General features: G+C 44.6%; 1 protein-coding gene across 2 annotated transcripts in view; it reads left to right on the top strand.

Moving 5' to 3' along the window:
- The first annotated feature begins 390 nt into the window (after window positions 1-390).
- GNB5 (G protein subunit beta 5) overlaps window positions 391-26,017 on the top strand; it is a 39,200-nt gene continuing 13,573 nt past the window's right edge. The window contains exons 1-6 of one of the 2 annotated variants that reach the window (XM_028100363.2): window positions 391-455; window positions 787-898; window positions 10,666-10,802; window positions 13,906-13,947; window positions 16,123-16,199; window positions 21,381-21,513. In XM_028100363.2, coding sequence (XP_027956164.1) covers window positions 787-898; window positions 10,666-10,802; window positions 13,906-13,947; window positions 16,123-16,199; window positions 21,381-21,513 — 501 coding nt within the window. In that variant the 5' untranslated portion in view covers window positions 391-455. Of the gene's footprint in view, window positions 456-656; window positions 899-10,665; window positions 10,803-13,905; window positions 13,948-16,122; window positions 16,200-21,380; window positions 21,514-26,017 lie in introns of those variants that run through there. The other variant, XM_028100362.2, reaches the window with a different exon arrangement.

Below are 26,017 nucleotides of genomic sequence, written 5' to 3'. Positions count from 1 at the left end.
GCACCTCCTTTGCTAACCCCAGGCCAGGGACTTAACGCGCTGTGTGCAGAGAAGGAAAGCAAACCCAGGAGTGCGCTTCCTAATGCCGCGAAGCCTTGACAGCTTCCCAGAAGCCAGGTTTCGTTTTATTTTTGTATATTTAAGAATATTTAAGTTCGTTGTGGGGGGAGCACCAGAGCTACCCAGGACCAGACCGGTATCAGTGGTGCCGGCTGGGCCTCGTTGCCCACTCCTCGCTCATCTACTCGGCCGGTAGCCGCCACTGGGCAGCCTATCAAGTCCCACAGAGGGGCGATCGGTGCCGGGGGAAAGGGCGGGTAGTAAGGGCGTGTCAGTGGGGCTTCACCGACTCCCAGAAGCCGGGCAGTCCCGGGCTGGAATCCCAATTTGGTGCTTCACTACGTGAGCGTCCTCCGGCAAGTCAAGTTACCATCTGAGCCTCGGTTTTCCCACCGGTAAAATGGGCAGGACACTCCCTGCTTCTCCGGGGTGGGGTGCGCAGCAGCGCCACCGAGGGAATCGCCCTGGGCACAGCGGCAGGCGCGCGCGGCAGGTGCCGGGGCGGAGGGGGCGCGGGTGTCCGCGGGCGCGGCGGGCGGAGAGGGGGGGAGTGGGCCCGGCTCGCAGCTGCCCGCGTCAGCGCCGGAGGGCGGGGCCGCGCTCGGGGAGAAGGCGGCTGGAGCTGCGCCGCGGGCCGCTCCCGCCCGCTCGCCGGCCAGGCCTCTGTCACCCGCTCACCCGCATCCCCGCTCTCCGCTTCCCTCTCCGCCGCGTCCCGGCGCGAAGATGGCAACCGACGGGCTGCACGAGAACCAGACGCTGGCGTCGCTGAAGAGCGAGGCCGAGAGCCTCAAGGGCAAACTGGAGGAAGAGCGGGCCAAGCTGCACGACGTGGAGCGTGAGTGCGGGCCGGGGCGGGGGCTGCGCGCTGGGAGGCGGGCCGAGGAAACCAGACCGGCCCCCGAGGGAGCGCGGTTGGGGGGCGGGAGCCAGGCCTGCGCCCGCGCGGAGAATGAGCCCCCGGTTCCCGGGCGCCAGGTGAGGCGTGGGTTGCGGCCCCGAGCCCCGGGTTGCGTGGCTGTGGCGCCCGAGCCTGGCGGCCCTCGGAGGCGCCGGACACCTTGCAGAGCCCCAGCCCGCTAGCTGAGGCCGTTCCGCCTCTGGCCTCTGTTCTTCCCCACCCCCACCCCCACTCCCACTTCACCTCCCAAGGATCTTGGGACAGTTCCCTCCATCACCTGCTTGGAAGATGCGAACTGATCGCATTTCTGCCCGAGCCGGGTGGAGGGGGGTGTCGGCGGTAGCCGGCGCGTTGAGCCCTTGTGGGCGCGGCCTAGGGTAAACTGTTTTGTTTTTACATCATTTAGCTTTCTCCATCACTGTTGTGTCTTTTCTCAGTTTTACTTTTACAAGGAAGCAGACTCTGAGTTAAAACCTCATTTTTCCAGTCTGCCCCCTGTCCTTGGGGTGGAGAACCGGATGGGGGGAAAACAGAGGAGCTTACCAAATCCAATCATTTCGTTCATTTAAGGCCGTTTAAGAAGCCTTTGAATGGATGCGGTGCGATTGGCATAAAAGAGCAACAGCAATCTTAAATAAACTTACTTATTGACCACCACCATAATTCAGAAACGGCTCCGTGATTTTTATGAGGGAGCAATTAAATAGCCAGTTTAAATGACTCTCGGTGGGATCCGCTTCCCTTTACCCTTCAGATGGTTTGTCTTCAGCAGAGTTTGGGCTCAGGGCCAGGCTTGGGGAAATGGCTTTATCTGCTTATTTTCCTGCTCTGAGGGTTGCAGCTCCCCTTTGCTGAGCACAGCCTCCCTCATGGTACCCTCGGGCACCCCTATACCATTCCTATCTGGTGCCACCCCTTTTAAAATCTATTTGGAGACAAAACGTGGGGTTCATGCTAGGTCATTTAGCACCTGATGCCTTTCTTTGAAAATCACTTGATAGAAGCAGATGACCTGAATCTAGAGTGCGCTGTGCTTTCCTAGGGGCCTCCGGAGACACACTAAACCCCTATATCATTTAGGGATGTGTCCAGCTACAATTAACTATAAACCCCAAATAAAGTAGCTAAGCAAATTGGGAGTGATTTTCCTTATATAACAGGAAGAATGTCGGTGATCACCAGCTTTGGCTCAGCTGCCCAGTGTGCCATTAGGGACCCAGGCTCCACTGGCATTAGCCCCATGATTATAATATGACCACCACAGCTCCAAACATAACCTCTGTATCCAGGGCAAGAAGAAGGGGGAATGTGGGCACCAGCTTCTGGTTCTCCTTCTTATCAGGAAAGCAGAAGTTTTCCCCAAAGCCTCCTTTCTCCCAACAGATTTTGTACTTTATTGGCCAGAAGTAGGTCACATAGCTACTGCAAGGGAGGCTGGGAAAGGGAGAAGTGAGCTGGACACATTATCATCCCCAAATAAAGTTGGGTTTCTGTTATCAGCAAGTGGTAGGGAACAGAAATTGGGAGGCACCGGACAAAAAATTCTGTCTCATTTCACTCTGCAAATTCCTACATTGTGCAGATGCTATGGATGATGCTGTAAGTGTGGTGTGGGTGCCTCTGAGGTAGGTCGTCTGACTTCTGCATGTTACAGATGAGGAAACTGAGGCACCTCGGTGTGAAAGGACTTGCCAGAGGACTGCAGCCAGTGAGTGGTGGGACCAGGATTCCAGCCCAGCCTCACTTCAACTCTGTGCCCAACCCCTTTGGGCTCTGTGCAGAGGAGGTTCTCCAGAAACTCTCTTCATCAGCAGAGCAGACGGCCCCCGCTGGGAAACTCTCAGCCTTTTCTGTGACTTGGGAAATGGCCTTAAGGCAGAGAGATAGTCAAGGTAGAGCTTTTCACCGGGGAGCCCCCGTCCTGCCAAGGATGCAGGCTCCTCAGAAGCCAGGGACCCACAGTGGAAAGATCTATCCCCACCTGCATAGAAGTCAGAATTTTGGAGTTGAAGAGACCAGAAGTCATATGGCCATGTTCCCCTTTATTTCCCCTGCAGCTGTATTCCCCCCAGCACTTTTCCTTTACACCCGTGTAATACCTTTGCTCCTTTGAGGCTCCTGTCGTTCAGGTGACCTTCTGTTTTCCCCTCCTCCGTGCTGCTGGCTCCTGACCTCCCCAGCCAGGCTGCCTCATTTCTTACGGACTTTGGCACCTAACGTGAGCCTTCCTTTTGACCTAAGCCCTGCCCCGTCCCCGGTGCCTTCAGGGTTCACAAATATGACCCTCGTAACACGCTGGCCTCTCGCTCCATCACAGCCTCCTGGATCTCGTTAGCTCTCAGCGCTGCTCTTTCTCTTCTGACCACACCCTCTCCTCCAGAGAGCTCCATGATCCATGATCACTGGACTCTTCTCTCTACCAGTCTCTCAGCCTCTTACTGAGCCTGGCATTTTTGCATTTTGGTGTTGTTATATGGATGGTCCTGTAACCCCCTACCCTAGCTAGGGAACATTTTCAGGCCACAAGCTAAGATGACCAAGGCATCCGGTTTGCCTGGGACTCTCAGTTTTAAAATGGAAAGTGCTGCATTCTGGAAAACCCGTTAGTCCTGGGCAAACTGGGTTGAACAGCCTTCTGTTAGCTCTGACTTGCCCAAATTCTTGCCTAAAACACAACAAAATAGCCTGAACTTGGAGGAAAAGCACTTTACCCAACTCCAGACCCTCACGTCTCCAGCTCCCATCCCTTTGACCCTCAGACCAACATCCATACCGTTGGGCCCTCATCCCCAAGTCAGACCCTTGACCAACATTAAATAGAGGAAGTGGCTTATATGGGTGGCCCAAGGGGAAGGCAGCCTACATCAAACTCCATAGCCCCAGGCCCCATACCCCTGCCTTTCGCCTTACTCCTCCAGAGCTTCCTCCTCCCTAGATGTTTCCCCTTATTGCCTTCTGCTTACCTTCTACCATAGGTAAGTGTTCCCTTGCTTGATTGTAGGACATTTTAGAATCATGAGGTTATAGCTTGTATTAGTTTCCTATTGTTGTTGTACAAATTTCCATAAACATAGGAGCTTAAAGCAACATAAATTTATTCTTTTACAGTTCTGGACGTCAGAAGTCTATAGTGGGTCAGCAGGGCTTCATTCCTTCCGGAAGCTTTAGGGGAAAGTCCCTTCCTTGCCTTTTCCAGCTTCTAGAAGCTGCCTGCAATCCTCGGCTTGTGGCCCCACATCGTCTGACCTTTCTGTCATCACCTCACCTTCTTTGACTCTGATCTCCCTGCCTCCCTCTCATAAGGACCCTTGTGATTACAGTGGACCCACCTGTATAAAGCAGGGTAATCATCCCAGCTCAAGATCCTTAACGTAATCACATCCGCAAAGCCCCTTTTGCCATGTAAGGTAACATATTCACAGGTTCCAAGGATTAGGGCATGGACATCTTCGGAGGTCCTATCACAGACTCTCAAAACTAGAATGGTCACCTGCTTCAGCCTCAGTCCTCAGGCACAAAAGCTTTCCTTCTGCTCCGCATAACCCTTATGGATGAGGAGACTGTTGAGATCCAGGGAAGGGTAAAGGGAATGCCCTAAGGTTCTGCAGCTACTCTAAGGGAGAATGGGGAGTAGACACCAGGGTTCAGGCTCCTAGTATTAGCTCTCCTCACCCTGCTAGGCCATCTCTCAGGCGGTTGAGATTTCCATTAAGAAGGAAAAAAAAAATCCATGTGTGTATATGAAAAGGTCTCAACATTAAATTTAAAAAGTCCCAAGCAGTATATATAACATGATCTCATTAGCGTGAACAAGCTTGAACAAATATGCATTTAGTTTGTGACAGGATACGGGAGAAACTTGTTATCTCTAGAGAGGGCCCAGGGGAGTGAGGGGAGGCGGAGGTACTTTTCGATTTATACCCATCTGTGCATTTCCTGCTTTTATAATAAGAAATGAGTACTGGAATGGGAGTCAAGATCAAGAACAAAGAAGAGAATTCAACTTTAAAGAGTCCTTAACTTGAAATTAAACTGAAGAATGCTGAAGAATGATCCAGAAAACAGGCTGAAAGCAGGTCAGGAGGCACACTGTGTTTATTTCAGCCAACACATATGGCAGCCTTGCGGGGCTATGGGGGGCTTCTTCCAGATTCCCAGCCTCTTTGGGGGCAGATTCTAATCTAGTATAGGAACAAAGCCACTCAAAGAAGATTTATGTAATTTCTCTAAGTACAAATCCAGCTGAAATTTAGGCAAGTTCGCAGGACCTATCATCAGATGCTATTCACTTTTCTATCTGTTCTAAATGTAACTTTGTGAAAGGTTTTATTCTCAAAGACTGTATTATGACTGGAGCCTTGGACTATTCTGATTTTATGGTGTATGGAGAAATCGAGGAAAACCGAATTTCTGGATTAGTCTGAAGCCAATATGTTGACTTTTTCTGCGTTCTAAGGAAATAGGCCACATGGCCTGAGGCTAGACATGTTTCCCTACAAACTAATCCTCTCCCTGCTGCTGTCCCACATGCTGCCTGCAGTCATGAGAGGGAACAGAGAGCAAACCTGCCTTTCATCTCCTCTCCCCTTGCTTTGGCTCTGCATTCATAATTGCATACAATCTAGCTCACACAAGTGAATCTAGGGTACCATCATAATAAACTAAGGCCCCCCTATAACAAATTTAGAAATCTAGACAAAAACAAGCCATTCATAACCCCACCACCCAGGGGTAGCCAATTTTAATATTTTGATGTATTTCATAGTTTATGATTTTATGTTTGTGCATATTATTTGTGAGCGTACTTGGGATTGTACTAGATTTAGAGTTTGAGCCTAATTTCAATTTAATGCAATGAATTAAATAGTTCCCTGTGTCATTTTGCCATTCTTTTTAATGTCAATATTTTGAAATTGTTGTAATGGAGCCATATAGTACTCCATCTGAAAGACTGTACCATTGCTTAGCCTATCCAGCTTTTAATTAGGGAATTCTGGGGAGGTTTTCTGTGTGTGTAGCTAATGTATGTTTTGGAGCAATTCCAAAATCTCAAACACAAATGAGGTAATGTGATTGCAGATGTTTTCCTTCCATCCAAGTGTTTGAGGGTTTTGTTTATAACCACTCCATTCAATCCAGAGGTAGAATTAGACAGGATCCATTTTTTTTAATTTTTTTATTTGTAGTTTTTAAAATTGAGGTATAGTTGACACACAAAGTTACATTAGTTTCAGGTGTACAACAGTGATTCGATAACTCTATGCTCTGCTCACCACAAATGTAGCTACCATCTGTCGTCAGACACCACTAGACAATATCATTGACTGTGTTCCCTATGCTGTTATCCTGTTTTATCCCCGTGACTTACTTTTTTTCTTTTTTATAATTTAAATCAATTAGCCAACATACAGTACATCATTAATTTCCAATGTAGTGTTCAATAATTCATCAGTTGCATATAACACCCAGTGCTCCTCACATCACGTGTGCCCTCCTTAATGCCCATCACCCAGTTACCCCATCGCCCCACCCTCCCCGTGACTTATTCATTCCACAACTGGAAGCTGGTACCTCCCTCTCCTCTTCACCCATTTTGCCCATCCCCCCCTCCCCTCTGGCAACCATCAGTCTGTTCTCAGTATTTATGGGTCTGCTTCTGCTTTTTGTTTGTTTTGTTTTTTAGATTCCACATATAAGTGAAATCATATGGTATTTGTCTTTCTCTTTCTGACTTATTTCACTTAGCATAGTACCCTCTGGGTCTATCCATGTTGTTGCAAATAGTAAGATCTCATTCTTTTTTATAAGAAGTATGCCATTGTATGTGTTGCGTGTGTGTATATATATATATGTGTGTGTGTGTGTGTGTGTGTATCACATCTTCTTTGTCCATTCATCTATCAATGGACACTTAGGTTGCAAAATGAATTTTTTAGAATTAGCTTTGGATAATTTTTCATCCTCCATTCCTTAGATCTTCTACCAAATGGTGGCCATCAAAGACTGTATATTGGTGCAAAATTTGGAAGGTGATTCAACCTCCCCTTTCCTTACTCCAGTTCCAATGGATCCTTCAAAGCCAGGTACCTGTGACGTCTCCTGATGGCACACCTGCCAGCAGTCAGCCGGGTTACCTCTGTCCCCGCACTGCAGCTGCGGTCTGCCCCCTGCAGACCATGAGCTCAGGAAGAGCAGGGACCGTCTTACCCTTTTCTGTACCCAAGCATCCGGCACAGTACTTGGCACATACTTGGGGTTCTAGAGATATCATTCAAGCTGTAACTCTTCAATTTAGCAGTTGTGACATTGGCCAGATAGAAATGGGATGGAGTGGGTTGGGAGTAAACCTATATATGGGAAAGGAAAATGCAGTGAGAAAAAAATAATTAGTAGCTGGGATGTGGTCAGATTCACATTATATAAGGAGGACCCCATATCAGTTGGGTGAGTCATCTTTTTAATTCATTAATTTTTTTTTATTTTCATGAGAGGGACATAAAATAGCTATGGTTGTCCGAATGCTGAATTGGGGAAAGCTGCAATAATATTGACGTGAAGTTTCAAAACAAAACACTAAACAAAATACGCTCACAGCTCTGAGCTGGTACAGACTTGTGTAAACAGCCTATAAGAATTTAGAAAATTTGCCATCTTTAAACTATATTCAGTATATTTTTAAGAATGTATCTGTAAAAAACTAGTGTGCCATTTGTGGCAATAAAGAATGCAATGTTTTAGCAGAATGATAGCATAATAATTGCACATTCATGTAGTACTTTTTTCTTTTTAAGATTTTATTTTTAAGTAATCTCTACACACAACATGGGGCTTTAGAGTTGCACACTCCACCGACTGAGCCAGCCATGCGCCCCTCACGTAGTACTTTATAGTTCAGCAAGGATTTTTTATAGTTGGGTTTTCACAGAGACTTTTAACTTGTTCACACTCTTGTTCTTTTATCACAAAGGGATGGGGCAACTAAACAAAACCAAGTCTTCTTGGAGAAGTGGCTGATTCTAGGGCCAGAGCAGGGAAAGAACATGAGCCTGGAATAAGAAATGCTTAGAGAACGATATAGGGTCACATCAGAAGGTCTGGGGGCTTGCTTGACGGGGCTCCCACTGAGCAAATCAGCGACTAGTTGAGCATAAAAATAAATAATAATACTAAAGGATTATAACCCCTTGAATAAGGTAAGAATCCATGAGTCCATCTAATATAAATGGACAAATACACTGAAGAAGGGAAGCTCCTTCTATTAAAAAGCCACCTAAACTACGGTGAGCGCTGTGAATTGTGCAAGACTGTTGAATCACAGATCAGTACTTCTGAAACAAATAATGCACTATATGTTAAGAAAAAAAAAAGAAGACGAAGATAGCAGGAGGGGAAGAATGAAGGGGAGTAAGTCAGAGGGGGAGATGAACCATGAGAGACGATGGACTCTGAAAAACAAACTGAGGTTTCTAGAGGGGAGGGGGTGGGGGGATGGGTTAGCCTGGTGATGGGTATTAAAGAGGGCACGTTCTGCGTGGAGCACTGGATGTTATGCACAAACAATGAATCATGGAACACTACATCAAAAACTAATGATGTATGGTGATTAACATAACAATAAAAAATTTAAAAAAACAAGAGATATGAATCAAATATGGCAAAATGCTAATGTTTGATAATTACCGTGATGAGTGTGTGACTTTTATTGTTCTTGGTAATTTTTTGTATGTCTGAAATATTTTGTAATTAAAAAAGGACCTGTCCAATACATGATAAAAAAAAATTTGATACGAACTCCTCAAAAAAAAAAAAAGCCACCTAAAAATGCAGAAGGAATGATGGAATTAGGAGAATCACTTGCCAACCATCATCATCACCCATTCAGGCAAGAATCATGAACAGATGTTAAAAAGAGGGTATTGGAGTTTGATGAGTGACGGGGTATTTGTGGAGTCTCAGAGTACATCCCCACAGGATACTTTTTCATTACAAAAAGCAGAATGGTAACTCTCCAGTGAAGAAACCCGGCAGACACCACCTCAACTGAATGGTCAGCGTGCACAGTGCCAGTGATGGGCCCAATAGACGACATGTGCCTCCTGACGGGGCGACCTGGCGGGGACTCAGCGTCCGTCTGTGGCGTTCCTGCCAAACACGCATCACCTGCATCTGATCTTGAGGAAGCGGCAGACAAGCCCACACTGGGAAACTCAATATCTGGAAACTAAAGAAACATGACAATTGAGGGCACCACGTGGTCTTGGGTTTTCTTTTGCTATAAAGGTGGTATTGGGACGATGGAGAGTATCTCAATAAGGGCTGTAGATTGGACATGGCATTGTTTCAGTGTTAATTTTCTGACTTTGATAATATACTGTGGCTATGTAAGAGTTCCTTGTTTTTAGGAGATACACAATGCAGTGTTTAGAGAGACAGAGGGGAGGGAGGGAGGGAGGATTTCTGAGAAGGGGCGCTGTTGTCATGGGCTTGAGCCGCAGTCCAGTCCGGCCCTCCCTGCCCCATTTTCGTGAGGGAGGTGGCACTCCCCAGCAAGGGGCAGTGGCTCCTGGGAAGGAAGAGGGCCAGCTGCCTTGCCTCACGCCTCCCATGCTGCGCTGCTCTGCCGAGACACCAAACCTTCCCTGGGCCTGCCCTTTGCCTCGGATGCCCCTTTCCCTCTTTCTCACCTGCCTGGGGGAAAGGCCCAGCTGGGAGGTTTGGAGGTAGAAGAAGTGGAGGGGGGGCGGTTAGGAGCCCCAGTTTTTCCTTCTGGCACAGCCTCTAACTAGAAGGGCAGTGGCACTGCACGAAGGGGTGAAGCCGTGGGGTCCCCCAGCCTCAGTTCCTCACCTCTGGATGCGGGGCCGGGACGTGACGGTCCCTTCACTGGAACGTGGCTCCTTCTGGGACTCCTCAGTGACAGGCTCAGGAAAGAGGCCGTGGGCCCAGCCCCTGCAAGATTCCTTTTTGGAGCTCCTCCCTGGTGTGGGTTTCTCCCGTAGGTCATGTGTTTAGACTTTTAGAATATTGATCTCCACTGATAGCGGAAGTTTTCAGTAAATCCACTGGTGTACCATGTGGTGGCTCCCTCGTCCGTTCTTGTCTGCAGCACGTGAAAGGAGCCCCGACATGTCCCAGGCCTGTGCTAGGTACAGGGCATCAGCTAGGGGTCACAGTGCCTGCTCTCAAGCAGCATGGGTGCGCATTCTGCCACCATGGGACAGTTTTTGTAAAGTCACTTTTCCTTGTGATTGGAAAGGTAGGTAGAAGAACCGGAAGCCCCAGCTTCACTCCCAGTTGGTTGTATGAACTTGTTTTAGCCAAAGAACCCGGGTGAGCCTCAGTCTCGCTCTGCTGCTCACCCTGCCCATCTCGCAGAGCCGCAGCCCTTCAGTGGGAGAATTCTGTATGGTGGAAGACAGCCATATATATATGAGGTAGCGTCGTTGTTGATCCCTCAGCACACAGAGATGGAAATGCTTTGAAAGATGTGGGGTATTAAACACAAAGACAGAATGACAGTGTTGTCTCTACCCTCTTCTGAGTTTAAAAGAGAGAGCATTATGAAGGCATAATAGTAAAAAACAAAACAAAACAGAAAACACAAAAACAGGAGAATCAGAGAAAGACCAGCGTCATCCCTTTGCCAGCATATGGCTCAGAATCTGGTCATTGGTGACGGAACTGATTGTAGCCTGTCCTTCTAGTGCACCAGGTGGCTGAGCGGGTGGAAGCTCTGGGGCAGTTTGTCATGAAGACCAGGAGGACCCTCAAAGGCCACGGGAACAAGGTTCTCTGCATGGACTGGTGCAAAGATAAGAGAAGGGTCGTGAGCTCATCCCAGGTATGTGAAATCTGCTCTGTGAGGGTGAGCAAGTGTCTGACTTGATAGCTAAAGAAGAAAGAGAGCTTTCCTTTTCAAAAAACCCTGCCTGCTCTTTATGACTCTGCTTATTCTCCGCAGGACATGAGTTAGCATAGTGAAGAATTCTCTTGCATACTGTAGAACGTCACTAATTTGGGTAGATTTGGAGTTATGGTAATAACTGAAACGTGAACTATATTTGAGAAGCCATTCAAAATTATTTCTTCCTGAGCATACTTCAGGGCTGAATTTGTGAATGAAACCATTTTTTAGATAGTGGGGCCCCCTCCCCTCAAATTGAGGACATAAGTGGTTGTGGCATCTTTCAGTTTAAGAGTTGCTGGACTCTTTTTACGCCTTAAAGAGCAAATTTAAGACACATATTTTATAAAGTATAATTTTTCGTTCATTTTATCTCATTAACATAGTTTATTTTACATCTTACATTACTGTTATCTGTGGCTGCATAACAAATTGCCTCCAAATTCAACAACTTAAAATAACAAATATTTATTATTTCACATGGTTTCTGAGAGCCAGGACTCTGGAGCGGCTTATCTGGGTAGTTCTGGCTCAGAGTCTCTCATGGGGTTATAGCCAAGATGTTGACTATAACCCCATGACCGCAGGGTCATGACATAGCTCGAGTAGGGCAGAAACTCGCTTCCAAAATGGCTCATTGTCTGGAGGCCCTAGTCCTTCACCATGTGGACGTTTCCATAGGGCTGCTTATAAGATAGTAGCTGGCCTTCCCCAGAGCAAGAGAGGGAGATGGAAGCCGAAGCCATGCCATCAGAAGTTACATTCCATCTCTCCTGCTGTATTCCAGCCCTGACATTATGAGGGAGGGGCCTCTACAAAAGTGTGACTATCAGGAGGCTGGTTATCACTGCTCGGTACTTTTTATGTCTATTTTGATGTAACATGCATTGAATATAAAATTATAAACTGAAGTCCTATATTTTTATGGCCAGTTTGGGCTCCCCCCACAACCATCCGTACCTTCAGCCCCGCTTTTCCAAAAGACAATATCCAAAAGACAAAATTCCTTTTAAATATAAAAACTGTACATAATCTAAATAATCCACACACTCTAACATCCATGTCAGATTGTGTTTGATAAGAACAGGTGGTCTTAGTCTCCTAAATTACCTATAGATCTAATATGTCACGTTGTTAATTTGCTTTCTTTTATGTTCATAAAACATTTCTCTCAGGTATTTTACCACAGAACATAAAACATTTCTCTCAGGTATTTTACCACATTAAAGAGACACTGAAAAAGAGAACAAAGAAATGTTTTTACTCCCACCACCCTGTCCCAACCATTATTACTATTTTAGAGCATTCCTTAACAGACTTTTTTTTTTTTACAAAGTGGTTATCAAGATATACATGTTGCTACCTAGACTTTTTGACTTTTTTTTGTCTTTAAGAGTACAATGTATGTTGGATTTTCTGTCACGTATACACTGTTCTTATTAGAGAGGAGGAACACCCCATCCATCTCCCTCTAACGCAGAGAAAACTAGAAGTGGGGTGGGTGTGGGAGGGAGCTGGCAACAGCAGGAACACTCTGGAGCAGACGGGGTGACTCAGAGCAGTCCTCCGCCCTTGAAGGCAGGTGATGAATCAGCCTCACTATGTGGGGTAGGGTTTGGGGTGGAGGCGGTCTCTCCAGGAACATGACGCCCTGGCGTATAAATCTGTGCTGGTAGAGAGGCCCACATTTGGTTTTATGGCTGATTTTAGCGTCTTGGGTGCCTTCTTCTGTCCAGAGCACAGAGTGGGTGGGCAGTGGGGACAGGCAGGCAGGCGGCGTGGTGGAAGAAGCTGCCAGAGGGAACGCCAGCTCGGGCAAGGCACGAGTCCGTTCCCCGGCACAGCGAGCCGGGCTCCAGGTGTGGAGGGCCCCAAGGTACAGGCCTGGAGCTCCTTCCCTCTTCTCGGCCCTGTTACCTAATCTACCCCCTCTGTTGTGTTTGGGTGTTTAGTCAGAGAAATTGGACTAGAAGAACCAGTGTGCTTAGGAGTTTTGAAAGGCCCCAGATTGCCCACTTTGACTTTGTTCCTGGGCCCTTCAGCCACACGTAGTGGGAATAGGAAATCGTCCAGTGGATCATGCAAAGAAAGCAACCATGTCACTTTGGATAATCAGACCTTGCTTGTGCCCCTCAGTGGCACCTCTTCCCCCACCCTCACCTTGTCGTTCAGGTTTGGTTCCAAATGGCTTCTGTGATTACAAAAACCAAGCCTGCCACGGAGGCTGCCGACTCAGCCATCTTCTTCCTCTCAAGCAGAGCCTGGGGGCCCAGAGGACCCGCACACCGCGTACCGGGCAGGTGGCTGCACTGTAGGGACCAGGGCTCGTGTGGGTTTGTATTACACACCCACGACGTCGTGGTGACTCCCCATAGCCCCCGTGCGGGCTGCAGCAGCGGGTACAGAGAAGGTGGCATTGCCAGCCCCGAGCCCAGCCCCCTATGGCATCCCCACCGTGACAGACAGGTGACAGACAGGAGTCTCACGTTGTTCCCAGCTTAGGTGTGAACTGTCTGGGTGGGCAAGTTACACTGCTGTCAGGCCCGCGGAGCCCAGAGAAGTGGGCCAGGAATGGGGAGGGGGGCTCTGACGCAGTGTGCGTGGGGCACAGTAGCCAGGAGGGCTGGTGGGGGTGGCCAGGGAGAACGAAAGAGACCATTAGTTACCTGGAAAGTACCTCGAGGTAATTTCAGGTTTGTCTCATCCCTGTATAGCTTCTTGACAGGGCGTGGGGGGCGACGACAGGGCACCAACAGTGAGTGCTTGGTTTCTGAATGGTTGGAAGAAGTCTCTGAGCACCGCTCTGTAGCTCTACAAGGAGTATCATGTTGAGAACTGAGCCTTTAATCAGGCAGAACAGTTCAGCCCCCTGTTCTCTCCCCCTTGTTCAAAGGTAGGTTGGAGGTCCTTGACCACCCAGGTACTTACTCTGGTGCCTCTTGCGTGCTGCCCAGCTGGACACAGCTCTTTGGAGCGTTCTCGCAGTCGCCTGTGAGCGCTGACTGACGGCTCCTTAAGCTGTTTACTCTTTTCTCTCCAGGACGGGAAGGTGATCGTGTGGGATTCCTTCACTACCAACAAGGTAAGAAGTTGTCCCTGGTGCATGGAGCAGCACCCCAGAACCCCGGCCCTGTCCTCTTCGCTTCCAGACACCCCCAGTCTCATGGTCATCGGGCTTCCCGGGTGCCTGCCTGGGGATGGAAACCCCAGGAAAGCCCATCTGTGTTCAGACAGCTCGGCAGCCCGTGGCAGGTCTGTTCCCCTCGAGAGCTGAAACCGCTCCTCCCAGCAGGAGCATGCAGAGCCAGCAGAGAGGGTGCTAACACTTAAAACCGGAAAGGGCCTGGCCTAGAAAACTCGTCACACTCACGCACGCACGCACGTATTATTTTTCTTTGAGGGGTGGTGAGAGGTTCCTGAAGCCCCCGCTTTCTCTGCCCTCTGTGTCTGTGTCTTTGACCGGACTCTGTAGCACCATGGACATGAGCAGACAGCGGGGGAGAAGCTGAGGTTGCTGGGGGTTGAACTGACTATCCAGTGATATCCTGCAGGTCGGGCCTGGGCGAGCTCGGCTCCAAATTTAACCTACATTTAGACTCTTAACTAAAGAGAAAAGCCAGTCTCTGTGGAGGTGTGCTTACAAGCCTGCATTGTGTGCCATTTATGGTAACCACTATTGTATATTCAGTCCTGGTTCTGTTATTTATATAAAGAAGGTCTTCTCTTCTTCACTATATAAGACAAAGAGACCTATATCTGCCTCAAACTGAACAGCATCCATATTCTGCATTATTTGAATGTGTTTAGTAAGTGTTGTGGTAGGCAGGTGCTACACAACCTGATCGGGGGAGGGGGGACAGAACCATCTTTTGGAGCAGAGTGCCTAATGGTCAGGCCCCTGGGGAATAGTAAAAATGGCAACTTAACGGTTTACAAGGGTCTTTCCCCTCCAGGACCTCTGCCCATGGGAGCCTCTGCTTCTCCCAGCGCACCTTAGCATCTTCAGGAGCATGTGGGGTTTTTTTGCTTCTGTTTAAGCCTTAGCATGTCCTAGAGCACACACTGCCTGATTTCTGGGGAGCCGTGGTGTTGCCACTGTGGCCCTGGCAGGGAACATAGTTTTTTCTTGTAAGGAAGGGAGCCTGGGGCGCCTTGTGCTGAGAGTGGCCATTTGCTGCAGTGGGTTATTCTAGGCATCTGAAAGGCTGTAGATTGTGAGTGACAGAATTTCCATGAGCATAACATGAATCATAGTAGGAAAGAACCAGCCTAGAATCATCTAATCCCATCCTTTCCCTTCACCAATGGCCTGCATGGGGCTGCACATCTTGCTGGTGTTGGAACTAGGAACCAGGGCCCATGTCTCTCATGGAAGTAAGACCACAGATGCAGAAGGTTTTGAGCTGTGGCTTTGTTGCCTATTGGCATGCAGGAGAATGTGGGTGCCCCGACCACCAGCCAGGAGCAGAAACTGCTACGCGTAGTTCTCATTGCTTCCATGTTATGGGGTCTCTGTCGTCTGTGAGCAAAACTCAAGATCACCCTGCCCTCCCCCGCCTCCACTCAGACCTTCCCAAGAATGGTTTCAGGACCCACAGGGGACAGAGTCTCTTGTATATTCACAGGGCAGCAAACACAACATACATGTAGAATCATTTAAGAATAGATTTTTAAGGGGGAATCTGAGTAAATAAAGTATAGCATGTAACTGAAGTGAAATTCAGACAGACCTTTCAAAGAAAATGAGCCCCAATATTCATTCAGAAGAACAAGGGGAGTATAACATTAAGAAATAAGTAGAGGCACCTGGGTGGCTCTATCAGTTGAGCATCTGACTCTTGGTTTCGGCTCAGGTCATGATCTCATGAGTCGTGAGATTGAGCCCCACGTTGGGCTCCACACTCAGCAGGGAGTCTGCGTGAGGATTCTCTCTCTCTGCCCCTTCCCCTGCTTGTGTGCTCTCTCTCTCTCTCAAATAAATCTTTAAAAAAGAGAGAGAGGTAAAACGGTAAGGATATTGTTTTGTTGGCTGAGATTTTTAGCATTTGGAATATACGACATTCGCTTTTGTTGATTCTGGGGGAGCTGAGTCTCCTGTCAGTCTCAAGCTGATCTTCACCCCACACCACTGCCCTTTGAAATGGTAATGGGATTTAGCAGGAACTCCAGTCATTTGATTTTGCAAAAACTAAACATTAATACATTTGTGTAGAAGTGCTGCTCGTTCCTTCTATGAAGCTTGCGTACTGTGTTTCAGGAGCATGCAGTCACCATGCCCTGCACGTGGGTGATGGCCTGTGCGTATGCCCCGTCGGGATGCGCCATTGCATGTGGGTAAGTAGGGGCCAAGCAGCTTTTCAGATCTTTGATTAGCCACAAAATACCATTTGATGGGCAAAAACAAGCAAACGAACTCGAACTTACTGTTTTTGTTGTTGTTTGTTGTTGGCCGGTTAAGTGAGGTGTTCAGTTCCTCCCTGAACTTCATCAAAAAAGAAACTACACAAATCTCTTTCATACTTATTTTCATTATAGACTGACAGTAGCTTAAGTTTCAAACCTGCCTCCTCTACTCTCAAATGCTGTTGGTGGGGACTATAAATTGGTGCAAACGTTTTGGAAAACATGTTAGTAATGTGTATCAGAACAGAAGCCTTGAAAAATTTATAACCTTTGATCTAGAGATTCCATATCTAAGAACTTGTTTGAAAGGAATGATCCAAAATATAGAAAAGCCATATGAGCAATAATATTTATTGTAGCATTATTTAAAATAAAGCAAAAAAAGGCAGGGTAGGGAGGAATCATATGTCCATCAAAGGAAATTATTAAGTGAATTGTGGGACATGAGTTGAAGGGACTATTTTATACAACCATTAAAAAGGAAACTTCTTAATTACAGTAAATGAAAAGAACATCCAGGTTGCTAGGAAGATGGTGTTTTATTTCCTATTCTCCTGGAGCTCAGTTTAACAGAGTTGGCAGTGAGAACTGCAACCAACATAATTCCCTGTCCCTGTGTTAAACAATTCTGGAAAATATCTCTACCATAGGATCCCAGCCATGTTTAGCAAAAAGGCATTAAGTCTGTGATGAACTATACCAAAAAATCCAATAGTAGTTCCTTGTGGATGATGGGACTATGGGGTTTTCTCTTTTTTATAATTTTCTCTTTTTTAATAATTTTCCGTTTTTAAAAATAAGCGTATCTTGTTTTATAATCAGGAGAAAGGAGTTTTAATTCAAAAATGAAAACACTTGGCCTCCAAGCAAAAAGTTTGGAGCCTTCTCCAGCCACAGTCACACCAATGGTTGTCCTCAACATCCCTCCCTTTGAGTGGCTGTTTGGGGGCATCTTTCCATTCACTCTCCACTTGCCAAGACCCTGTGTGCCTTTGGAACCCATGTTCACACACATGTATTTCATATTTTCTAATTTTTTAAATAATTCAAAAGTAGGTTATATTTCCATTTTATTACTGAATGGTATTATTTATATAAAATTCATCCCATTTCCTTCTTGAAAGGATATGAGGTAAGCACAGTAAAAGACACACATATACACATGATGTATATAGGTATATATGTATTTATGTATATGCTATGTACATAATACATTTATTTACATATGTGTGTATACATACACACACACACTAAGATAAGCGTAAAGGAGTTCAGCCAGCTGTATAGTTAGAAAGCGCTGTTCCCACAAAACTTCTGTCACTTCAGATATCAGTCGCAAACCACCCTCAGGTTTGATAATTTGCTGGAACAACCACAGAACTCAGGAAAGTGCTATACTTAAGCTCACAGTTTTCTCACAGTGAAAGGATACAAATTAGAACCAACCAAAGGAAGAAGTGCCCAGGGCAGAGTCCAGGCGGGGTCTAAACCTGTAGCTTCCAGTTGTCCCATCCCTGTGGCATCACGGACGGCGTTACCTCCTGCTGGCCTCCTGGCCACCATGCGTGATGATAGATAGAACATTAACAACCAGGGAAACTCGCCTGAGTCTTTGGTGTCCACGGATTTTCCTGGGGCTCAATCACATACGGCCCATATGGCTGACCCTCAGTCTCCAGTGTGTCCTCGAGGTTTAGGCTAATGCCTTTAGTTTCTGGTTCCTGTGAGGAGGTCAGAACTCACAGTGCGTGCCCTAAATCATACTGTGAGACTATCTGTGAACCAAAGCTGTTCTCCCTTAGGCCCATTCCAGGGGCTCAAAGATGACCTCCCAGCAGCCAAGGGCCAAAGCTGACCTCTCATTATGTAAGACCAGTTCTTACTCATTAGGACTAATAAATAGTCTACATTTTTAAAAACTCCAGGGTAATATGTTTCTAACTGGGCATTAATGTTAGCAGATGCATAGAGTTGAAGGAGTTACATCATTTCTCAATATTTTATACTGAGATATCTGCTATCTGGTTCTGTGTTACAAAAAGAATATATTGGGTAGATCCTTCTGCAGTATGCAATGGATATAATAACGTAGTGAACAATGTATTTTTTTAGACAGAGCAGGCAAGTGGGGGGAGGGGCAGAGGGAGAGAATCTCAAGCAGACTCCCTGCTGAGCGCAGAACCCAATGCAGGGCTCCATCTCCTGACCCTGAGATCATGACCTGAGCCAAAATCAAGAGTCGGCCACTTAACCAACTGAGCTGCCCCAGGCACCCCATGAACAATGTCTTTAACAGTAGTTTGGAAAATGGTTCTGTCAGCTATTTCTTATTTGAACCCAGTGGGAAAATTTCCATGAGGCAGGGGGGGCAAGCGGGAAAGGGAATAATTTTACAAGGCCCAGGTAGACAGGTTTGTGGTGACAGCCTCCTCAGACAGGAGGAATGGCTGGTGTCTTGTCCATCATATCTGTCTCCCGGCCCTGCCCTGTGATAGATACTCAGTGCCTGCACTGCCTGCCTCACAAGCAGAGGGAGTTCAAGCTGTGAATATTGGTGTAATATTAACAAATATTTAAAATATGGGGTCCAGTGGATGAGGAAAGAGCATCAGAAACTAAACTGAGCAGGGGCGCCTGGGTGGCTCAGTCAGTTGAGCATCCGACTCTTGGTTTTGGCTGGAGTCATGATCTCGGGGTTATGGGATCGAGCCCAGCGTCGGGCTCTGAGTCTGCTTGAGAGATTGTCTCTCTCCCTCTCCCTCCTGCTCTGCCCCTCCCCCACTTGTTCTCTCTCTCTCTCTCTCTCTCTCTCTCTCTCTTTCTCTCAAATAAAATCGTTAAAATCTAAACTGAGCAAAACTGAATCCCCATCTTAGACAAAAGCACCTGCTCAGACCTTCCCTAGAACTGCCAAGAGCCACTGCCATTAACTTGCCTAGTTATCTAGTGATGATCTAATGTGGTGTTTCTCAACCATGGCTTTGTGACAGCCCTGTAACTCCGTGATCACACAAATCCACACCTCCACCACATTCTCTCCATTTTTTTTTAAGGGGAGAACAGGGATATATTTATCTCCATCTGTCTGACTAGTGAGTCTATTTCTTAGTTGGTTCCAAACTTGAAAGCTGAAATCCAACAGTATTGACACAATCCCCTTCTCAAAAAAATGTGTTAATTGCCTTTATTTATATATAAGTATTTTTTTATTTGAAAGCCATATCTGAAAGAAGACTTCACTCAGGTATTGTATACTTGATATGAACAACAGTTCACAAGGCAATGGACCAGGTGTCCTGGGGAATTTAAAGATGAATAGGACATAGTGCCTGCCTCCAAGCAAGTGGAATATAAAAATGACAATAATGACCACTTACTGAGACTCTATTGTATGTCAAGGGCCATTCTGAACTCTTTATAGAATCTTCCCAACAGCCCCCTGTGATCGTGGGATCCACTCCATTTTATAGTCGAGGAAACTGAGGCTCAGAGAACCTAAAAAAACATAACCAAGATCACAAAATGAGTTAGATACTAAAGCTGAGATTCAACACCAGATGTAAATAACCCTAAGTAATGGGTATCCCAGGAGAGCTACAGAAATTACTCTGAAGCTTCAGCACAGGAGAACGCCTACCACCTCAAGGGTCCAAGGAAGCCCATAGTCCACAGCATACTGGTTCAGTGTCACAGTCTAACTGCCAATCATTCTCACCCACAAGCTTATGAATTACTGGTAAGAGACTTCCCAAGTCCACACCTGCCCCCTTGAGCAGTTGGAAAGGCTAAGGGGGTCCCTAGCATCCCCAGGGCATCAGAAGAGTGTCATCCTCCTAAATGTCATTGCCCATGAAGAAGAAGCAGGGCTCCTCGGAGTAAGGCTGACCGTCGGTCTGGGGCCGGAAAAGGATATTTTCTTGTTCCAGAAAGCAAGGAAACATTCAAGGACCAATGGGGTCATATCCAACAGAAACGAGCTGCTTCAAGGGGCCCTCCACTGTCCAAATGTGGGACAATGTGAGCATCACATGGGATAGTGATAGTAATGGCTCATAACAGACTTGAAGAGAAAAAAAAACCATGGGTGTACAGTGATACTGAGGGGAGGGGGAAGTTTTTCTTTACAGAAAAATATCAGCTAACAAATGCAGAAGGAATGATCAAATCAGAAGGTCACTATTTTGTACTCCTAAAATAATATTTGATTCAAACAATGGTAATCATGCTAAAGCCATTGCATGAAAGGTTGTTGGGAAGCAGGATATTCACATGGTCTCGAAGTGTCAAACCCTAATTACTAATTAAAAGCAAGTCATATTTACCATGCAGTGATCTAGTGCTCCCCACTCTGACCAAGTGATCAAAGTCGGCATCACCAATCTTGAGACAGTAGTCCTCACAGATCTCCTGGAGTGAAGCAGCGAGAAAGAGAAAGAGGTACACAGTATTACCTGTATACTAGTATTACCAAAAATGTTATACTTGAATATGACCATTAAGAAGCAATGTGACAAGTCCAGAGTATGTGACATTCTACAAGACCATTGGCCTAAGATCTCTTGTCATGAACAACAAAAACAGAGGTGGAGGGTCTGTTCTAAATTGAATGGTCTTAAAAAGCTATAAAAACTGAATGCCATGTGTGAACCTTGATTGGGCCCTGGATCCTGGGGACAACTGCGGAAGATTGAATATGGTTGGCTGATTACACCGTGTTATGGAATTTGTGTTAGTTTTCTCAGATGTGATAATGATCTAGTGGCTACCTAGGAGACTGTTCTGTTTTTTTTAGAAGATGTAAAATTTGCAAATTGAAGTGTGTAGATATAACATGTCATGTCTGCATTTACCTTCAAATGGGTTCAGAATTTGCTCCCACAAATATGACAAAAGGCTAAGTTAGTGAATGTAGGTGAAGGGATCTGGGTGCTCATTGTACTATTTTTCTTTCAGTTTTATGGTACATTTGAAAATCTTCAAAGTTGGGGGGAAAGTTTACAATACATCATGCTGCCAAAGGAAAACATTTTGAAAAGTTTGCGTGAAGGAGAATGTATAGGTGTATTCTGTTGCCTTATATTAGCATCTGTCACTTCTTTCTTTCCATGCTAGCGGTTTGGATAATAAGTGTTCTGTGTATCCACTGACGTTTGACAAAAATGAAAACATGGCTGCCAAAAAGAAGTCTGTTGCTATGCACACCAACTACCTGTCGGCCTGCAGCTTCACCAATTCAGACATGCAGGTGAGGAAGTGGCTGTGTGGTGGGTCAGCCTGTCGGGGAGCACGGGAAGTGACAGAGGACCAAGGAGGGGTGGCAAGGAGAGGAAGCGTTCCAGTGTCCCCTCTATTATTATTATTATCATCTTATTCAAGTATAGTTAACATACAGTGTTATATTAGTTTCAGATGCACAATATAATGATTAAATAATTCTGTGCGTTTCTCACTGCTCATCATGATAAATGTGCTCTTAATCCCCTTTATTTCACCCATCCCTCCTCTCTGGCAACCACCAATTTGTTCTCTGTATTAAGAGTCTCTCTTTTGGCTTGTCTCTTTTTTCCTTTGTTTTGTTTCTTAAATTCCTCATGTGAGTGAAATCGTATGGTATTTGTCTTTCTTGGACTTATTTCACTTAGCTTTATAATTTCTAGCTCCATGCATGTTTTTGCAAATGGCAAGATCTCTTTCTTTTTTATGGCTGAGTTATAGTCCACTGTGTGTGTGTGTTTATCTATATCTAAATCTGTATCTACACAACACCTCTTCTTTATCCATTCACCTATGGACGGACACCTGGGCTGCTTCCACAATTTGGCTGTGATAAATAATGTTGCAATAAACATTGGGGGGCATGCATCTTTCTTAATTAGTGGAGTAAAATAACCTAGCAGTGGAATTACTGGATCATAGGGTATTTCTATTTTTAACTTTTTGAGGAACCTCCACACTTTTTTCTGCTGTGGCTGCACCAATTTGCAGCCTTACCAATTCGCATTCCCACCAAGAGTAGAAGAGGGTCCTTTTTCTTCACATCCTGGCCAGCACTTGTTATTTCTTGTGTTTTTGATACTAGCCATTCTCACAGGTGTGAGGTGATATCTATTGTCGTTTTCATTTGCATTTCCCTGATGATGAGTAAGGTTGAGCATCTTTTCATGTGTCTTTTGGCCACCTGTATGTCTTCTTTGGAGAAATGTCTATTCAAGTCCTCTACCATTTTTAACTTGGATTATGTGGTTTTTTTTGGTGTTGAGTTGTATAAGTTCTTTCTGTATTTTGGATATTAACCCCTTATCAGATATGTCATTTGCAAATATCTTCTCCCATTCAGCAGGTTATCTTTCTGTTTTGTTGATTGTTTCCTTCACTGTGCAAAAGTCTTTTATTTTGGTATAATCCCAACAGTTTAATTTTGGTTTTGTTTCCCTTATCAGAAAAGATATATTTAGAAAAATGTTTATATGGCCAATGTTAAAGAAATGACCGCCTATGTTTTCTTCTAGGAATTTTATGGTTTCAGTTCTCATGTATAGGTCTTTAATCCATTTTGAGTTTACTTTTTGTGTCTGGTCTAAGAAAGCGGTCCAGTTTCATTCTTTTCCATGTAGCTGTCCAGTTTTTCCAACACCATTTGTTGTAGACACTGTCTTCTTCCCATTAGATATTCTTGCCTCCTTTCCTATCTATTAATTGACCATAAAAGCTTGGATTTATTTCTGAGCCCTCTATTCTGTTCCATTTATCTGTGTGTCTCTTTTTGTACTCGTACCATAATGCTTTGATTACTACAGCTTTGTAGTATATCTTCAAGTCAGGGATTGTGATACCTTCATATTCGTTCTTCTTTCTCAAGATTGCTTTGGCTATTTGGGGTCTTTTGTGGTTCCATACAAGTTTTAGGATTGTTCTAGTTCTGTGAAAAATGTTGGTATTTTAATAGGGTTTGTATTAAATCTGTAGAGTGCTTTGGGTAGTATGGACATTTTAACAATATTGGTTTTAGAGCATGGAATATCTTCCCATTTGTGTTGTCTTCAGTTTCTTTCATTGATGTTTTATAGTTTTCAGAGTACAGGTCTTTCACCTCCTTGGTTCAGTTTATTCCTAGGTATTTTGTTCTCTTGGGTACAATTGTAAATGGGATTATTTTCTTAATTTCTCTTTATGCTGCTTCATTATTAGTGTATAGAAATGCAACATATTTCTGTGTATCAATTTTGTATCCTGCAACTTTACAGAATTCATTTATCAGTTCTAGTAGTTTCTTTGCTGGAATCTTTAGGGTTTTCTATATACTCTCATGTTATCTGTAAGTAGTAACAATTTAACTTCTTCCTTACCAATTTGGATGCCTTTTCTTTCTTTTTCTTGTCTGATTGCTGTGGCTAGGACTTCCAGTATTATGTTGCGTAAAAGTGGTGGGAGTAGACATCTTTGTCTTGTTCCTGATCTTAGAGGGAAGGCTCTCAGTTTGTCCCCATTGAGTATGATGTTAGCTGTGGGTTTTCATTGAAGGCCTTTATTATGTTGAGGTATGTTCTCTCTAAACCTACTTCATTGAGAGTTTTTATCATGAATAGATGTTGAATCTTGTCAAATGCTTTTTCTGCATCTACTGAGATGATCATATGGTTTTTATGCTTTCTCTTGTTAATGTGATGTATCATGTTGATTGGTTTGTGAATATTGAACCACCCTGTATCTCTGGAATAAATCCTATTTGATCATGATTTTTTAATGTATTGTTGGATTCAGTTTGCTTAGATTTTGTTGAGGATTTTTGCATCTATGTTCATCAGAGATATTGGCCTTTAGTACTCTTTTTTTGTAGTGTCTTTGTCTGGTTTTAGTATTAGGGTAAATGCTTGGGAGCTTTCCTTTCTCTTCTATTTTTTGGAACAGTTTGATTGAATAGGTATTAGCTCTTCTTTAAATGTTTGGTAAAATAAACCTGTGAAGCCATCTGGTCCTGGACTTTTGTTTTTCAGGAGTTTTTTGTTTTGTTTTGTTTTTTTTAATTACTGATTTAATTTCATTGCTAGTAATCCATCTGTTCAAATTTTCTATTTCTACTTGATTATGTTTTGGGAGCTTATGTGTTTCTAGGAATTTATCCATTTCTTTTAGATTATCCAATTTGTTGGCATATAATTTTTCATAATATCCTTTTATAATCCTTTGTGTTTCTCTAGTGTCAGCTTTTATTTTTTCCTCCTTCTCCTTCCTTTCTGATATTATTTATTTGAGTTCTCTCTCTTCTTTTTTGATGAGTCTGGCTAAAGGTTTGTCGATTTCATTGACCTTTTCAAAGAACCATCTCCTGGTTTCATCAATGTGTTCTATTGTTTTTATAGTCTCTATGTCATATATTTCTTCTCTGATCTTTATTATTTTCTTCCTTCTACTGGCTTTGGCCTTTGTTCTTCTTCTAGCTCCTTTAGGTGTAAGTTTAGGTTGTTTATTCAAGATATTTCTTGCTTCTTGAGGTACACCTATATTGCTATAATTTTCCCTCTTAAGACAGCTTTTGCTGCATCCTAATGATTTTGGACAGTTGGGTTTTTATTTTCATTTGTCTCTTTAATTTCTTAGTTGACCCATCCATGATTTATTAGCAAGTTACTTACCCTCCATGTAGTTGTGTTCTTTCCAGATATTTTTTGTGATTTATTGTGCTCAACTGTTGCGCTTAGAAAAGATGAATGATATTTCAGTCTTTTTAAATTTATTGAGATTTGTTTTGTGGCCTAACGTGTGATCTATCTGGAGAATGTTCTTTGTGCACTTGAAAACAATGTGTATTCCACTGTTTTTGGATGGAATATTCCAAATATATGTTAGGTTCATCTGGTCCAATGTATCATTCAAAACCTCTGTCTCCTTGTTCATTTTCTGTCTGGATGATCTATCCATTGATGTAAGTGGAGTGTTAAAGTCCCATATTATTATTATATTTCTATATATTTCTACACAGTTTCTTCCCTTGTCTGTTAATAGTTGCTTTATGTATTTAGGTGCTCCTATGTTAGGTGCATAGATATTTACAATCATTCTATCTTCTTGTTGGATTTTTCCCTTTGCGATTATGTAGTGCCCTTCTTTGTCTCTTGTTATAGTCTTTGTCTTAAAGTCTTTTGTGCAATGTAATTATTGCTATTCTGGTGTCTTAACAGGAGAGGTATGCTCTAGCAGCTGGCTCTAAAGAGGAACCTGTTGTTTTTCATTGGTTATCATTATTATTTTTAATAAATCAAAAATGGGGAAAGTTGGGGCTATTAATTAATGACAGAGCTATATTAAACATCCCCTAACTGACTTGGTGGTCGTGGGAGCGGAACAGAGAACCTTCTGAGGGGGTGGAAATTCCTATCTGGCAGTCTGAGTGGTGGTTCCAATGTGTTTACATGTGTAAAACTTTAATGAGCTGCTGAGCTTCAGAGTTGCGCATTTTATACACCTCACTGTACCTACTTTATACTTGTGTTTTAACAAATACCAAAAGAAAAAGCTTTCAATAGTAAATCTATTCCCTACTTTGAATAAACTACAAGGTGAAAACAATACAACTTCAACACTCTTAAGTTTCTTATAACAAGTCATAAAAGGATTCTCAGTTTATTCATTCATATCTATTTAGCAAATCTTCATAGGTGCCCACCACCCACATTGCCACATACCACCGGTTATGGGGTGGACTCGCTCACACTCAGGCTCTGTTCTCAGAACCTTCATGGAAACCATCT

This window comes from Eumetopias jubatus, unplaced genomic scaffold, assembly GCF_037043125.1.
Source record: "Eumetopias jubatus isolate StellerSeaLion01/CBP00866 unplaced genomic scaffold, mEumJub1_p1.0 scaffold_7, whole genome shotgun sequence".
NCBI lineage: Eukaryota > Metazoa > Chordata > Mammalia > Carnivora > Otariidae > Eumetopias > Eumetopias jubatus.
This window is presented reverse-complemented; position numbering and strand designations above follow the sequence as displayed.